Source organism: Brachyhypopomus gauderio, chromosome 1, assembly GCF_052324685.1.
Source record: "Brachyhypopomus gauderio isolate BG-103 chromosome 1, BGAUD_0.2, whole genome shotgun sequence".
NCBI lineage: Eukaryota > Metazoa > Chordata > Actinopteri > Gymnotiformes > Hypopomidae > Brachyhypopomus > Brachyhypopomus gauderio.
The window spans coordinates 14,202,279-14,218,002 of record NC_135211.1 but is presented as its reverse complement, the minus strand read 5'-3'; the positions used below and the strand labels follow the sequence as shown (position 1 = coordinate 14,218,002).

Sequence of the window (15,724 nt, the reverse complement as noted above, 5' to 3'; positions counted from 1 at the left end):
ATGAACGGAGATCTCCGGTAATCTACATGCGAGATGGAGAGAGGACGCCGGCGGTGGAGGCCTGTGCTGAAAGGCGATCTCCGCTTAACTCTTTCATCTGCAGGCTAATTAGCATGGAGAAGAGGATTAATGTCACTGTGCCAGCTAAAGTAACTCCACACTCTTAATCTCATACACACACACACAAATTGGATTCCTTTGGGAGGGAGAAAACCTGTGTTGTGCGACGTCAACACTCGCACATGTGCCGTCCATGTCTCATTCACTCTGGGTCTCTCTCTCTCTCTCTCTCACACACACACACACACACACACACACACACACACACACACACACACACACACAAATGAGCAGCAAAAGCACAGAGGCCAACTCTCAGCTCCCGTGGAGCAGAATATGATGGCAGTGATAACACATGGCAGGAAGCTGCTTCTCTGGGTCCCCTGGGCTCCCTCTCCAAGATGCTCGAAACCAAGTCCCTCCTCACCCAGACCACAGGTACACCGATGTTCCACCCCTAACCCCACGTCCCCTCTTCGGGGTAACACAATGTGGACACCAGAGAAATTTTACAAGGGTAGAAGTGTGTGTGTGTGTGCGTGAGGGAGAGAGAGATCAGTCCTCTCTAACATGAGCTGTGCATCTGTGTATCATGCCTTACCTGATCCATGTCATCAGCTCCACCGTGTCCGGGTCATAAAATTCCCTCAGCTCAGAAAGTTCTTCCCTGAGTTTGGGCCAGAACTACAGTGCAAAAAGCACAAATTAATCTATGCACACACACACTTTTTTTAAAAAAAGACAGCATTAGAAAGGAGAAAGAAAAATCGGTGCCACAAGCTAGCCTCTAAGGTTTAAACGCACGCGCACACACACAGAGAGAGAACACCGCATATTATTTCTGAATGCATACTGCAATTCTGCTGTTGACAGAGCAGAATTAGCCCAGCAGGAGTAAAAACCATCTTTAAAAAGCACACGTAGGGAGGGGCAGTTCGGCACTGCGTTCGTGCACAAGGCAAGCGGAGGGCAATGTTGCACTGTAGCGCCTCAGCACACAAAGGAGGAATGACCCCGGTGCAAAGCTCACCTTATAATACAGGAACGCCAGCATGACGATCGGGACGGAGTACCTGATTAGCCTCAGCTGCGGAAATAGGAATAACATGTTAATGTACCTAGAACATGAAGGGAATGATAAGGTTGGTATTTTTTTCTTTGCAAAAAACAAAGCAAAAAAAAAAAAAAAAAAAAAGTTGTATGATTCAAGTTGTTACTACATTGCCACCTAGTGGAGTAAAATCCAAATGCACCTGAAATGGAAAACTGATAGCGAGCATTCCCTGAAACCAAATCTCGACTCGGTAACACAACTACACGTAACAACTTTCAGCATACGTTTTCAGACTGAAACACAATCTCACTGCTTGTTTTGTCGACTGTTCTTTTTGGACTCCATTACTCAAATTTCGCAAACAATATGATCATCGTATCTTGTGATGCAAGGTATAGATTTCTTCAAAGACAAGGCTCAAATTCATAAATCACCTTAGCTGTGGATGTTTGATACACAATATACTATTTATTAATTGTTATGCCATTTGTATGGGTAATACCAATATTATAAAAGGCTGCTATATGCAAATGAGCTCCCTAACAAATAACGGTGCCTTCTAACGAAGCTCAGGTGTCCTGTGGTGATTTTATTCATCACAGCGTTCACAACAAATTAGAATCATTTCTGAAACAACAACGGAGGCCCATTATGGCCACGTATCAGTATAACCGCATGTAGCGTGTTGTCCGACCAGTACAGCTCTGTAGTGAATTAGTCTCGGATTTGTCTCAGTGACCGGTCACTCACAGAAGGGGAAGGGTGGGGTGACCGGCCACAGTTTGACATCTCTATGCCAGTAATAATAAGATCCATGAAGTCTGTGTAGCCGAGCTCAGAGTGGCCTGGATAACAAGCTCTGCAGCACCTGGAAATCACAGCACATAAAGTGCTGGATGCTTGAGCCACTCAGGAAAACCTTTCCTTGACATAATTTACCTTGAACCAGTGCAAGTTCCTCCACCATCCTCTTACCTTACAGTATACGTGCAATATACGCATGTGTGTGTGTGTGTGTGTGCGTGTGTGTGTGTGTAATGCCGCTAACCTTTGCTTTAGTGTTGCAGTGGATCACTCTCAGACAGAGCGTCCACACCTCCTTCCCACCAACCCCAAAAGCGGCGAACGCGCACATGTGACCGGTCCACACGTACTTCATCCTGCAGCCAGACACACACAGACGTCGCTTAGCCATGAACAATAAGACAGCGCGGCACATTAACTATGGATGAGCCCCCCCCCCACCCTCCAGCCTGTTAGTATTCAAAAGACAGCAGATTAAATTCTGGGAGTGATATATTGCAACCTTTCAGCACAATAATTCACTTGGCATTATTGTTTCGGTAAAAAAAGGCAGGAAAAGCTTGGAGCTCAAGACTTCCTCTAATAAGATGGGGGTTAAAGATTAGAGCCAGTGACAGAATTTAAAGACAGACTTGAAAATTAGAATAACTGAAGAAGCAAAGGAATGTTAAAACTTTTAAACTGCACAGCGGTCTGAACATTTCAAGAGCAAGACCCTCCAAGCAAGTTTGGAAAGAACTGGGCCATCCATTCATCCATCCATCCATCCATCCATCCATCCCCACAGGGTTCTGGGTCTTCCATCCCAGTTCGTAGATCTGCCCCTGGATACACACCCGTCCCTGAATACAGAATCTGCCCCTGGTTACGAATCTGATTCCACGGTCTGTTTACCTCATGGTGGAGAAGGCCAGGAGCCCGAAGAAGACGGTATGGAGGAGATTGTAGGCGATGTCTGGCCGCATGGTGAAGTTGCTCTCCTCACGGTTCCAGGCCGTCCGCCCCTTCCCGTTGTCTCTGCTAGCGGACAGAGGACAAATTCAGAAAACAGGGAGGAAGGAGACATTGGCCACTCCAGCCTCGTCAGTAGGCCTTGAGGTTCACAGGTGCATCTGGAATGAACAGCATGAGTTGTGGGTTTTGGCTTCCCTACAGTCAGCAGTCTTCACCCCACAAAGGGCATCCAGATGGACTTAAACACTTTGTGAAGGTGCCGTGACCAGGACAGGCAACACTCTGCAGTAGCTCTGTTACAGGGTCTGAAGGATCTAAGAGTGTTCTTTCATTCGCAAGTGATCGTTATCTGGTCTCGTCTCAAGGGGAAACAGGCCTGGCTTCTCTCAGTACTATCTGAAATACGCTAATGGAAACGCACTTCCCCTACATTGAAATATGGAGTAATTGGATTACGTTTCTAAATAATACAGCACGAGCCAAATAAGTGTCTTCATTACTTAATGAAAAGGTTGGTTTGGCTGTTTGGTGTGGGCACCTGAGGTTGGTGAGTGCGGCGAGCGCCAAGACCATAAGCAGGACGAAGAGGGTACACAGGTATGGGTATACCAGCAGGGTTCCCGCCATTCTCTCAAATGTATCCAATGGCAACAAGCCAAAGGCCTCTTCACACAGATACAGACTAGCATCGAAATCTCTGTGTGACAGAAAGAAAAGGAGAGAGAGAGAGAGAGAGAGAGAGAGAGAGAGAGAGAGAGAGAGAGAGAGAGAGAGAGAGAGAGAGAGAGAGAGAGAGAGAGAGAGAGAGAGAGAGAAAGAGAGAGATACAAGGCCTCTCTAACATCTGTGAAATCATTGTGTATCTTGAGAGACACAGACTTCAGGAGAAGGTGATGGAGACAATTAATCAAAAGCTAACCTCTTCTACAGCAGGTAGAAGTCTGATACAGGCATTAGACCCTTGGGGTGGCCATAATCTGTGATGGCTGTAATAGCTGGTTAATGAAGAGATTATGCTGTGTGCTAGACGCTATTTTTCACAGGGAGAAGACCTTTTTAAATCTCAGGAGATTAATGGTTCTGTCCGGTCTTGTAGAGATGCCTCCTGAATAAAACACTACAGTAATGCTTCTGATTGATGATAAAAGGTTTAAGCCCACAGAGGTGGAGAATCCCAATGCAAACATACCTTGTAGACCCCAAGCCAAACTTGGCCTTTACAAACTTAAAGATGTGCTCATCCGACCTCAGCTGCAGGACTTTCTATTGATTAGAATCAAATAAAGAAAGAGGGGAAAATGTTTGAGTTGAATACATTCATGAAAGACATTCTGTTCGAAGGGTGAGAGTGGGAGAGGAGAGAGAGAGAGAAGCAAGAGAGACAGAGAGAACAGAATTTCTCAGAAAGGAGAGGAGAGAAAAAGAAAATTGTAGTGTTTGTACTACCTCTAATCAGCTACATTAGACTGTAATTACTCCCTGGAATCTTCTTTACACACACACACACACACACACACACACACACACACACACACACACACACACACACACACACACCCCTTAACTGTAATCAGATTCATCTCCGTTAACAATGACCCATACTTTGACATTTTGTGCTGTTAAATATTTTATTTTAAAAGGGCTGACCCTCAAAATTAATTAAAAGTGATATTCGCTTTAATAAGAAATGATTCTGACAAATAATGCTTCATAAAAAACACTGCATAATTATTCATCCTGTGTGCTGTGGAAACACCACGTTTCCAGAGATGAAAGACGTTACTCTAACAAGGACGCACGTGGCATACAACCGGCCCCTACGTGCGAATCATAAAAAATGTATTTTACCTATTCTGGATGAAAAAAAATCCCCTTAACTCGAATATAATTGGACAGATTGTGATTATTTGAAGGAAAGCTCTGAAAATTAAGACCGAAGAGATTTCAAGGGAAATTAGAGATAAAGTTAAAGACATTGACAAGATAGTTCAAGTGTGTGAATATCCCAGCGAGCACTGCTGGACCGGCGGAGGAAATGGAAGAAGCATTACATCATCCAGGCAGTGTCGCTCCAAACCCAGCGCCCGAGCAAGAGCCAGGAAGACGAACATTCCCTTTGAAGAACCTAGAGTTCAGCAGTTGAGGCTGGAATGAAGGTGCACCAGTCGATGATCAAGAGCAAGAGGGTTAGAAAGAAGCCATTAGTGAAGAAAAGCTACCTGCACGTGGTGTTGAGTTTGCCTAAAAGCCTCGCTGTGACTCGGCTAAAATGTGGGATGTCTTGGTCAAATCAGATTTAAAAAATTGAGCTTTCTGGCCAAAATACCTGGTGCTCTCCTCAATGAGCAACAACCACCATCTTGAAGTTGAAGCGTTAGCTGGCGGTGTGTTGTGGGGACGCGTGTGCATAGCAGGGACTGGGCATCTTGTTAAAATTGAAGTACAGATGGTATAAAATTCAGGGAAATACAGCAAGGCAACCTGCTTCTGTGTGCTCAAGAACCAAAGCTTGGGAGAAACTTGGACTATCAGCAGGGCAATGATCCCAAACACGAGGCCAAAGCAACACGGGAATGCAGTCAGCACAAGAGGTGAAGGTTGTACAAACACCAAGTCAAAGTCCAGATCTCAATCCAGTTGAGAACGGTAGAACATCTGAAAACCCTGGTCAACTGGAAACACTGGGAACAAATCTGCTACAACAAACGGGCGAAAAACAGTCCAAGAAAGTTGGTAGAAATGTACACCCAACAGACCTGAACTGTTACTGCAGCAAAAGGTGGTTCTATCTAGGACCCATCCATAGAGGGTGGGGGGGAAAACACAGTAGCAGTCCTACACATTTGTTACAGTTCACACTGTAGGAGATGTTGCAGCTGAAATCTTGCCCAAAAACAGTTGCGACTCAGAAAAGTCAGATAATATAATAATTTAATAAGCCTACATTGCTGGAAAATGGCCACATTCTGCATGGGTCTTCCATATGTGACTTTTAGACATGAAAAATGCATCCTCTCTGCTATGTAAACCCAGGGCCCTCCCTATTCATTGTTTTTAGACGCGCGTCGTAGCAGTGCGAGATTTTGGAGCAAAATATTGGACCCTGGCAGAAGATAATGACAGGCTGTCCTTTCAGAGGCAGAGTCCTCCGCTGTGGAGTATGACAGATCACACGCTGAAAGAGCACAGATTTGAACTCGCAGGCAAAAGAATTTCACTATTGTCATGTGTGACAGCATAATAATCATCACGAAGACTGAACGGCGTAAAGCCGGTTTACCACAAACAAATCTGGTGACGCGCTGTACGTGTTTCTTTCTTGATGAATGATTTTGTACGTTTTATTTTATGCTGTTCCATATGTAGAGAGAGAGAGAGAGAGAGAGAGAGAGAGAGAGAGAGAGAGAGAGAGAGAGAGAGAGAGAGAGAGAGAGAGAGAGAGAGAGAGAGACACACACACACACACCGGAGTCTGTGTGCTGGCTAGCTGATGTAGTTCCTGGACCCGGTGCTCACCTTGACTGAATAATTGATGATGAGAGTTAGCCCGAGCACTAGGAGCGTGTGGAGAGCCAGTTTTGCAAGACGTACTAGGAGGCCGCCCGTCTTCAGCCCCGTCTGTGAGACACGGTGAGAAACGCAGAGAAGAAACATCAGCGTTGTAAGACACTGCGTTTAGCTCAGCTCGTGCAGCAGATGAAAGAGTAATAAAAGGCGTGATTGTAATTAAAGAGCTACGCTTATGAACCGCGCTAACCACATTTGTCTGACATTTGTTCAACGTGTTCAATTTGGAACTGTGCACCATTCAAGGATATCCTAGCACACGGCATTTGAGCTCGGCCTCTGTGATTACACCTGCTCCCCACATCAGACAGCAGCGCACCGGGGAGAAGGCCACACTCGGCGCTGTGGGTCAGGGGAAAGGGGGCGGAGTCCAGGTCACACCTGGAAGCGTTTGACGAAGAGCACGGCCCCGATGAAGCTCAGCACGAGGGAGCCCAGGATCATGGAGTTACAGAACTGCAGCAGCCACACACACAGCAGACTCAACAACTGCACCAGGTACAGTGCCATCACCTGCACACAGCAGAGGAGACCGGGGTCACGGGGTCACGCCCTGAGGGGAGACTGGGGTCACGCCCTGAGAGCGCAGCAGGAGTGTGTGCGCAAGTGCGTGTGCGCGCGTTACCTGCTCTGATGAGAGAAAGTCCAGCGAGTCGAGTGTAAAGACGAGCAGAGCCTGAACCAGCAGGATGAACTGATTGAACTGCCATGTTAGACCGAAGCAGAGTGTACTCACAAACACCAACCACAGCAGCACAGTCTGTGCAGAGAAACACACACACACACACACACACACACACACACAGAGAGAGAGAGATTAAACCCCAACTCTAGTACCCAAATGTACACCAGCAGATGAACTCTCTGTCTGAAGAATTTATCCATAGAGATGCTACAGTGGGGAAAATAAGTATTTAGTCAGTCACCAATTGTGCAAGTTCTCCCACTTAAAAAGATGAGAGAGGCCTGTAATTGACATCATAGGTAGACCTCAACTATGAGAGACAAAATGTGAAAAAAAATTGAGAAAATCATTTTGTCTGACTTTTAAAGAATTTCTTTGCAAATAATGGTGGAAAATAAGTATTTGGTCACCTACAAACAAGCAAGATTTCTGGCTGTCACAGACCTGTAACTTCTTTTTTAAGAGGCTCCTCTTTCCCCCACTCATTACCTGTATTAATGGCACCTGTTTGAAGTCGTTAACAGTATAAAAGACACCTGCCTACAACCTCAAACAGTCACACTCCAAACTCCACTATGGTGAAGACGAAAGAGCTGTCGGAGGACACCAGAAACCGAATTGTAGACCTGCACCAGGCTGGGAAGACTGAATCTGCAATAGGCAAGCAGCTTGGTGTGAAGAAATCTACTGTGGGAGCAATAATCAGAAAATGGAAGACCTACAAGACCACTACTAATCTCCCTCAATCTGGGGCTCCACGCAAGATCTCAGCCCATGGGGTCAAAATGATCACAAGAAGGGTGAGGAAAAATGACCTGCAGAAAGCTGGGACCAACGTTACAAAGGCTACCATCAGCAATACACTACGACGCCAGGGACTCAGATCTTGCAGTGCCAGACGTGTCCCCCTGCTTAAGCCAGTCCATATCCAGGCACGTCTGAAGTTTGCTAGAGAGCATTTGGATGTTCCAGAAGAGTATTGGGAGAATGTCATATGGTCAGATGAAACCAAAGTAGAACTATTTGGTAAAAACACCACTCGTCGTGTTTGGAGGACAGTGAATGCGGAGTTGCATCCAAAGAACACCATACCAACTGTGAAGCATGGGGGTGGCAACATCATGCTTTGAGGCTGTTTCTCTGCAAAGGGACCAGGACGACTGGTCCGTGTACATGAAAGAATGAATGGGGCCATGTATTGTGAGATTTTGGGCGCAAACCTCCTTCCTTCAGCAAGGGCAATGAAGATGAAACGTGGCTGGGTCTTTCAGCATGACAATGATCCCAAGCACACTGCCAGGGCAACAAAGGAGTGGCTTCGTAAGAAACATTTCAAAGTCCTAGAGTGGCCTAGCCAGTTTCCCGATCTCAACCCCATCGAAAACCTTTGGAGGGAGTTAAAAGTCCGTGTTGCCCGCCGACAGCCCCAAAACATCACTGCTCTAGAGGAGATCTGCATGGAGGAATGGGCCAACATACCAGCAACAGTGTGTGCCAACCTTGTGAAGACTTACAGAAAACGTTTGACCTCTGTCATTGCCAACAGAGGATATACAACAAAGTATTGAGATGAACTTTTGTTATTGACTAAATACTTATTTTCCACCATTATTTGCAAATAAATTCTTTAAAAGTCAGACAAAATGATTTTCTCAATTTTTTTTCCACATTTTGTCTCTCATAGTTGAGGTCTACCTATGATGTCAATTACCGGCCTCTTTCATCTTTTTAAGTGGGAGAACTTGCACAATTGGTGACTGACTAAATACTTATTTTCCCCACTTTGCCTGAATGAGAGATCACGGCAGCGTTCATCTCTTCTACAGTGTATGTGAGGAGTGTGAACACGCACAACACGGCGTAAAGACTACACACACCTCTGCAGGAAGGTGGGCGGGGCGGAAGGGTGTACCTGGTGGGCGGGGCGGAGGGTTGGTTTCAGGTAACAGGTGATGGCAGTCACCTGCAAGGCAAAGAACGGCAAGGACCAGTTCTCTCTCAGAGAGATGGTGAACTCCACACGCGTTGTGTCTACTCTGCGTGTACACACACACACACACACACAGACACACAGACACACACCCACCAATCAAACAAGAGCAGCAATGCTGTCAATATAGCCAAGGTCATGTTCAAAATAAGATAATGGTAAAAGGAGACGCAGTGTTAAGAGGGGACCTGTGTTCATTTCTTTAAAACAGCACGTCAGTGCTAGTATTCTAACTGCATCTCTTTACTGAATTTAAAGTGTTTCAGAATATAAATGAAGGTACCGTTTTATAGGAGGAATTTTAATCAGGTGCAGGAGATTGTGCTGTTAATGAAGCAGGAGCTTCAAGGAAAATCAGGGCTAGCCTACGTCGTCAGGGCCAGTGGAGTGTCCAGCCGAGGAGAAGTGCTTTTTAACCAGGGCCACATTTTCATGCTTTTCACCAACACTTTTATTTTTACTTTAAAAACCGACCAGGCACAGACCAAATGTTTTGACTATTGAATTTAAAAGGTTAGAGCAAGGCTTTACATATAGATAGATATCTATATATAATTCATATCTGACCTGTGACCATGCAGTCTAATAAGACAGAAACATGTGAGAATACCATCGAGCTCCCTTAGGTATTGACTTATATGGCTTGATTTATACAGAGATTGAAGAGCATGAATCCCACTCTCAAGGTTACATGGGGGTGGGGGGGGTACCTGTTGAGAATGTACCAGACTCCAGTGAGGACACCAGCCAGCCACGAGTCACTTAGCATCCAGCTAGTGATGAAGAGGGCCAGGACATACACCGCTTGCAGAGCAAACACGGTATAAATGTAGAAATATATGGGCTCGAGATATGCCTACACACACACACACACACACACACACACACACACGCGCCAAGAAAAAGTGACTAGAAAGTTATTCAAGGTATCAAGTACATTACAAAATCCTCATGGGGAGAGGAGTGCCATCAATGACTATGGCTGCCATAGAAACACCAGCCTACCTGAATGGGGAGGATTCTGTAGAGGATGCTTAGCAACACCTCTTGGTAGATATTCATACGTTGGAGAATGTTGATGGTCCTCTTTGATTCTGTAGTGTTGTCGTTTATTAGCTCAGATAGACCTGCGCGTACACACGGAGACAACCTTGAGAATGGGTGAGAGACCTATTCAGCCCTCTCTCTCTATAGATTAAGCCATACAGATGTTAGCAATAACCATATGGACTGGATAATGATCTCACTAACATATTCCCTACTGAAACATGTACACGTGGTCAAAGCCATTTAATCCTCCAGAACAGCACCTAGAAAACAGTGGCAGACACAGTCGCCTTTGGGCAGGTAAAGGGGCCTAATGACCCCTCCGCCCCCACACACACACTGGGGTGTAAAATGGGGCCATCCCAAAACGGGGCTGTTAAGCATTATGGCCCACTTAGACCACTTCCAGCACAGCTCCAAATTTGCCCCTCCCTCCCACATGGAGTCGCCGCGGTTACGTAATGAAGCATTCCCATGATTGCTCTCGTGTTGCGCAAACGGGAAAGTGGATGAAGTGGAGGGTCTCCGCGGTGGGTCTGCGCGGTGGGTCTTTCACATTTCATTCGCTTTGTCTGCTGTGGGACCAAATGCAGAATAATTGATGGAACACAGTGGACTAGGAGTAACAGGGCAGATTTTCAGAAGTGCTGCAGAAACAGAGGTGATCTAGAAACATCCGTGTGTACGCTCGGTTCCTTCTCTGACAAAGTCACGATGCTTTATTTGTTGGGTTTTGCTTACAGAAAAAGCAGAGTTCACGCACGCTCTTATACCTTCGTGTGCCGTAAAGAAACCCCGAGCAACCTTCAGCTGTTGTGAGCCATGAGCCAATGGCAGGCTGCCACTGTGAATAAGGCCTTTTCATTGGCCAGCAGGGCTAAATTATACAAACACGAGTGAATGAATCTCCATACCTTCCTGTATGGATGGTGCCCTCAGCATCTGCTTGTAGTAGGAGTAGTAAAGACCGCATTCTGTCCGAAAGGAGATCTCACGCTCAACCTCCTGACAACCACAAAGTAAAAAATGTATTTAAAAAATAATAATAAATAAGCAGAAACATGACATGCAAATCATAATCATTTCCACAATATAATGGCACAGATCATTCAGTGGGGAAAATATGAACCAGACAGACAGACAGAAAGACAGACCTGGTAACTATGGTTGCAACGTTCCGACTCAAGTTTGCCTTAACTACATAAACATTCCCAAACAAAATCCCAGCCAAGGATTAGTCAGAATATCATGGAGAGCAGCAAAGAGGAATATGATTTCATCAGGATTCTTATTTCTTAGTGCTGGACCTTCTAAATGATGGCTTAAAAGACCCAGTGTTTGCTTTTGATGGTTAACGGTTTTGGTATGGATTCATTAAGCCACACTTTTTAACATTCTCAAAATAAAGGAATACATATGCTTGAGACATAATGGACAAGCTCTTACAGATCAGAGACAATTACAAAGTGTGGAGGAGAACTCTCTTCAGCTTCCCAATAACTTATTTAGGTCTGGGTTAATAATTTTTTTAAATTATTTATTTAAAGTGTTTTAAAACATCTCATACATGTCTCAAAAGAAAACACAAACTAGTTTGAGCTTTCAGACAAAGATATAATACTGAATCACCACTTCATATAGTTGAGAACGTCAATGCATCCTCATCACTCAGCCTGGCTTGTTAACACATCATTACCACACAATCCCAAGACTCCCTGTAGTCTTGTACTAATAACATTACAGTAATGTACTTTACCTCCAACTGTGAAAACCACAGCAGGTTCTCATGGATAGAGTAAACATACCAGGCATGGGACAGTCCCGTCACCCCTGCCAACACCAAACCTGCTGCCATCACAACTGTCTGCCAGCAGCTTAGAGCAGGAGCCTTCTTCCGCGGAGAGCTCCGGGATTTTCCCTCGACCTGCGCCCCCTTTTCCCAGAGACCCGCATGTCCTTTTATTCCGAGGCTTTCTGGGTTCGGTTCCTCAGGAACGGTCCCCGGCTGGGCCGTGCTTCGGACTCTGCGGCGAGCCTCCATGTCACCCGACTTCCAGCTGTTGTCCGACATTCCCAGACTGCCGTTTGTCCCAGACTGCCGTTTGTCCCAGACTGCCGGTGAACAAACTAGGAAGCCGACTGAATCCTTCCATCTCTCCCCAGTGGTCCAGGAGGAGCTTGTTCAAGAAGCGCTAGCCCATTGCTTACATAAGTACCATTCCCTCACTGACCGACAAACAAGAGAGTGGAAAAGCATTAGAAGAACCCGACTAGTGACCTTTAGGGTCATTAATGGGGGGAAAAAAGAAGGGAGAAAAAGAGGGCAGAGCCATTGGCATGCCTTTTGGAAAACGTTAAGAGCAGTTGTAAAAGCATTTATAAGATCGGACCCTTAACCTCCAGCCACTATCGCTTGAACCGTGCAGATTAAGACCTCACCTGCTGAACTCTCAGTAGTCCTTCCAGCAGCCAACGTCAGTACCACGTCTGGACAAGATCAACAGAACACACGACGAACCTCGAGCCAGTGTTCAAGACACGCTCCATGACGTTAAGCTTGTGGGCTAGCCAGAACAAAAACTGGATCAGTTTAAAGGTACACTTTAAAGTCTAGCTAAACTGTATCCAACTTGGCTAAATGCAGGCTCAATCTCAACCAAAACACTGACTGAAAAACCATGAACATCCTCTGGATCAGCAAAACCAAATGCTGTCTAAAGTGAACATTTCATTTAAAGCAATAAAAAAAACAGTGTAGACACCGCAACTCGCATTTCCAGTGACTAGTCTGATTAACAACAACCACCACACATCAGCTTCCACAGCTCAACGTCTCTCAGCGAGGGGGAAACCAATATCCAGGGTGTCATATTTTCACCATGAATAAAGCAGGCTCTCCCTCATCCCCGGCCAAACAGCCCTGAAGAGATGTTTCCGTGGGAGAGCGGAAAAGAACGACGCGGGGAGTAACGGGCCCTGGCCGTTTCATTCGCCGCCTCAGCGCGAGCGGATCGCAGCGGCTCCCAGTCATTACAGAGAGAGAGCGCAGACGAAAGTGGAGAACAAATGACAAGCAAGTCTTAAAATACCACCCGGCGTGCGTAACACACCCGCTCTTTCCATTACAGTTGCTCCCCGACATGATTTAAAACCCCAGGTGACCTCGCTCGCCCCCCCCCCCCCCAATTGCACAGTCACGTGCACAAACGGAACAGACCCATCAAAGTGTCGAGAGCACGCAAGTTTATTATTTTTTTTGGTCTGATTACAGCACGTCAAATTCCATAATCATCACATCCTTGCCAACCCATTTTAAGGAAGGACCCATTTTTATACCAACTGCTTTTAACCATGTTCTGATGCGGTTAAGGACGCACTTCAGGAGCACCTGAACACGAGACTCAGGTGTGTAGGAACCAACCACTGCGGAGCAGATCCATATTAAGCTGAGCTAGGCACCACTGCTATAAACAATTGATCAAATGTTCACTAGGAAGACATAAACAGGCACGTCTGTTGAAGATGTATGACCTCATACACACAAATGCTGCACATTAACTTGAGCCCACGCAACACCATATCCATGACAAGTACAGATTGAAGTACATAGACATTACATAACACTACCCATTATCCTTGTAAGCCCATTTTATAAAGAATACCTTTAATATGATACCAAGGCTTCATTTCATATTCAGGCTGTAGGGTAAACAGACTAAATATCCCGTATTTATGATAAACAAGCATTTCCCATCGTCATTCGGCTGAAAACATGAAACACATCTCCGTGCTTCCTAGAGCACAGCACCAGATGTGCTCCGGTACACATATGCCTTCAAAATGGACAAAGCAAGTTGTTTAAAAAAAGGCAATAACAAAATGAACCAAAACAAAGCGTCATAAAAAAAAAGGAATAATAATACGTAAGACTATAGTATCGAAGGCAGAGAAATGGATGCTTGAGAGATACAGAAGCAGAGCAGACATCTATAATCCATCTGTACTTCATCTGAGGTCATTTGGACCTCTGGTCCAGACCATTCCACAGCGGGTGAGAACGCTGGCACCGAGCGAACATGACATAACTTCCTGGCTCCTTTACTTGGCTACAGCGATGGAGTGCAATTGGCTGTCCAAACTCTGTCTGAGAGCATCTCATGTCTTCTCCAAGACAATCAGAGTGCTCTCAAACAACCATTTCCCTGAGATGGAGAACAAATTACTCTTTCCCAGCAGGACATGAGCTTGAATGTTCATATATAATTATTGAGAAAAGCATGTTAAGAAGCAACAAGGGCCATGTGATACAGACACACCCCCATGCATGATAGACACGCCCCCATGCATGATAGACACGCCCCCACGGATTTGGGACCGCCCACGCTCCTCTTCCACTCATTGTAACTCACACCTCCACGTGACTCGGACTACACAGCAGATCTCCCTCCTTCCCAGAAATACACAATCGCTAGGATACCATAGCAACGAACATGGTGCAAGACCACCTTCTGTATTACACAAGTATTTACGTTCACTGGTTAATCAATACAAAATAAATAAAACTTAAAAATGTAAAAAAAACTGTTAAAAAAACAGTTATCCTATGCTTTCAAACATCTAACCACTCCAACAAAGTAACACCCAGAGAAAGTCTGCATATAAAATGATGATTTTTCAGCATACAAAAAACACAAACAGGATGAATAACATGACCCTCCATGTTATCTGGTCACCCAGGAGTTTTACCTGAATTATGACGACTCTCAAGGCATCTTTGACATTTTAAACATGCCACAGTCAATGATTTATGCAATGAAAATCCCACCTTCTCCCCCACATAAATGAATAGCCAGATAATCTGTTTTCACAAATTTATTCAAACAGCTCCGGTTACAGCTGCTCCTTAAAAGGTTTCAGGGACACCTGATTAAGGAGCAGTCCTTCATTTAGGTGGCCATTTAAGCACAGTCTACCTGTTTACTCTCCAGCCGTGCAGGGCACATTGCATTGCATTTACGTTTTTAAGTGAACATTTTGCACAGTTCGGCACGGACTTTAACGGCACGGACCAACCCCTTCAGTTCTGCGTGGTTTCTACAGCTAGATGGAAGAGGCATTTGAAGCTCACCTTTATATTGGAGAACCACAGGTCATTCTCGTGAAGCGTAGCCACGTAGATGCAGGACAGCAGACCCAGGCCGACTCCCACCGTAGACCCAGTGACCACGCACAACACCGTCCAGCACGACGGACCTGTGGGCCAAATCGACAGCGGTCATCGCACCAGGCTAATGCAGGCTTCCTTAAAATGTCCACACACTGCCTCGCTTGTCGTGTAAAGTGCTACTTTTATGGACCATTATTTCACACTACCAGACTTATTATGAGTCTATAATAATTGAATGGCTGGGTGACGACGAGGGAAGGGTTACAGACCAGAGAGTGGCTTCACAGGGACCTCTGCATGAGCACCCCGCTGGTTCTGAGGGTCTGGGCCTGGGTCCTTCCATTTGTTTCCTTTCCTCTGCCTCAAAGCTGTCATGGTGGATCACTCCTAAGATGC

The 15,724-nt window shown here is 45.6% G+C and overlaps 1 protein-coding gene across 9 annotated transcripts in view; it reads right to left on the bottom strand.

The window, feature by feature from the left end:
* dpy19l3 (dpy-19 like C-mannosyltransferase 3) overlaps positions 1-15,724 on the bottom strand; it is a 28,364-nt gene that overhangs the window by 11,396 nt on the left and 1,244 nt on the right. For 7 of the 9 annotated variants that reach the window (XM_076998255.1, XM_076998306.1, XM_076998240.1 and 4 more), the window contains 15 exons: positions 15,598-15,715; positions 15,290-15,414; positions 11,076-11,166; positions 10,120-10,241; positions 9,825-9,970; positions 9,037-9,160; positions 7,065-7,199; positions 6,821-6,952; positions 6,389-6,490; positions 4,062-4,135; positions 3,411-3,569; positions 2,813-2,938; positions 2,163-2,274; positions 1,091-1,147; positions 662-744 (listed from right to left, as the gene is read on the bottom strand). In XM_076998255.1, coding sequence (XP_076854370.1) covers positions 662-744; positions 1,091-1,147; positions 2,163-2,274; positions 2,813-2,938; positions 3,411-3,569; positions 4,062-4,135; positions 6,389-6,490; positions 6,821-6,952; positions 7,065-7,199; positions 9,037-9,160; positions 9,825-9,970; positions 10,120-10,241; positions 11,076-11,166; positions 15,290-15,414; positions 15,598-15,703 — 1,694 coding nt within the window. In that variant the 5' untranslated portion in view covers positions 15,704-15,715. Of the gene's footprint in view, positions 1-661; positions 745-1,090; positions 1,148-2,162; positions 2,275-2,812; positions 2,939-3,410; positions 3,570-4,061; positions 4,136-6,388; positions 6,491-6,820; positions 6,953-7,064; positions 7,200-9,036; positions 9,161-9,824; positions 9,971-10,119; positions 10,242-11,075; positions 11,167-12,600; positions 13,286-15,289; positions 15,415-15,597; positions 15,716-15,724 lie in introns of those variants that run through there. The other 2 variants (XM_076998296.1, XM_076998311.1) reach the window with 2 other exon arrangements.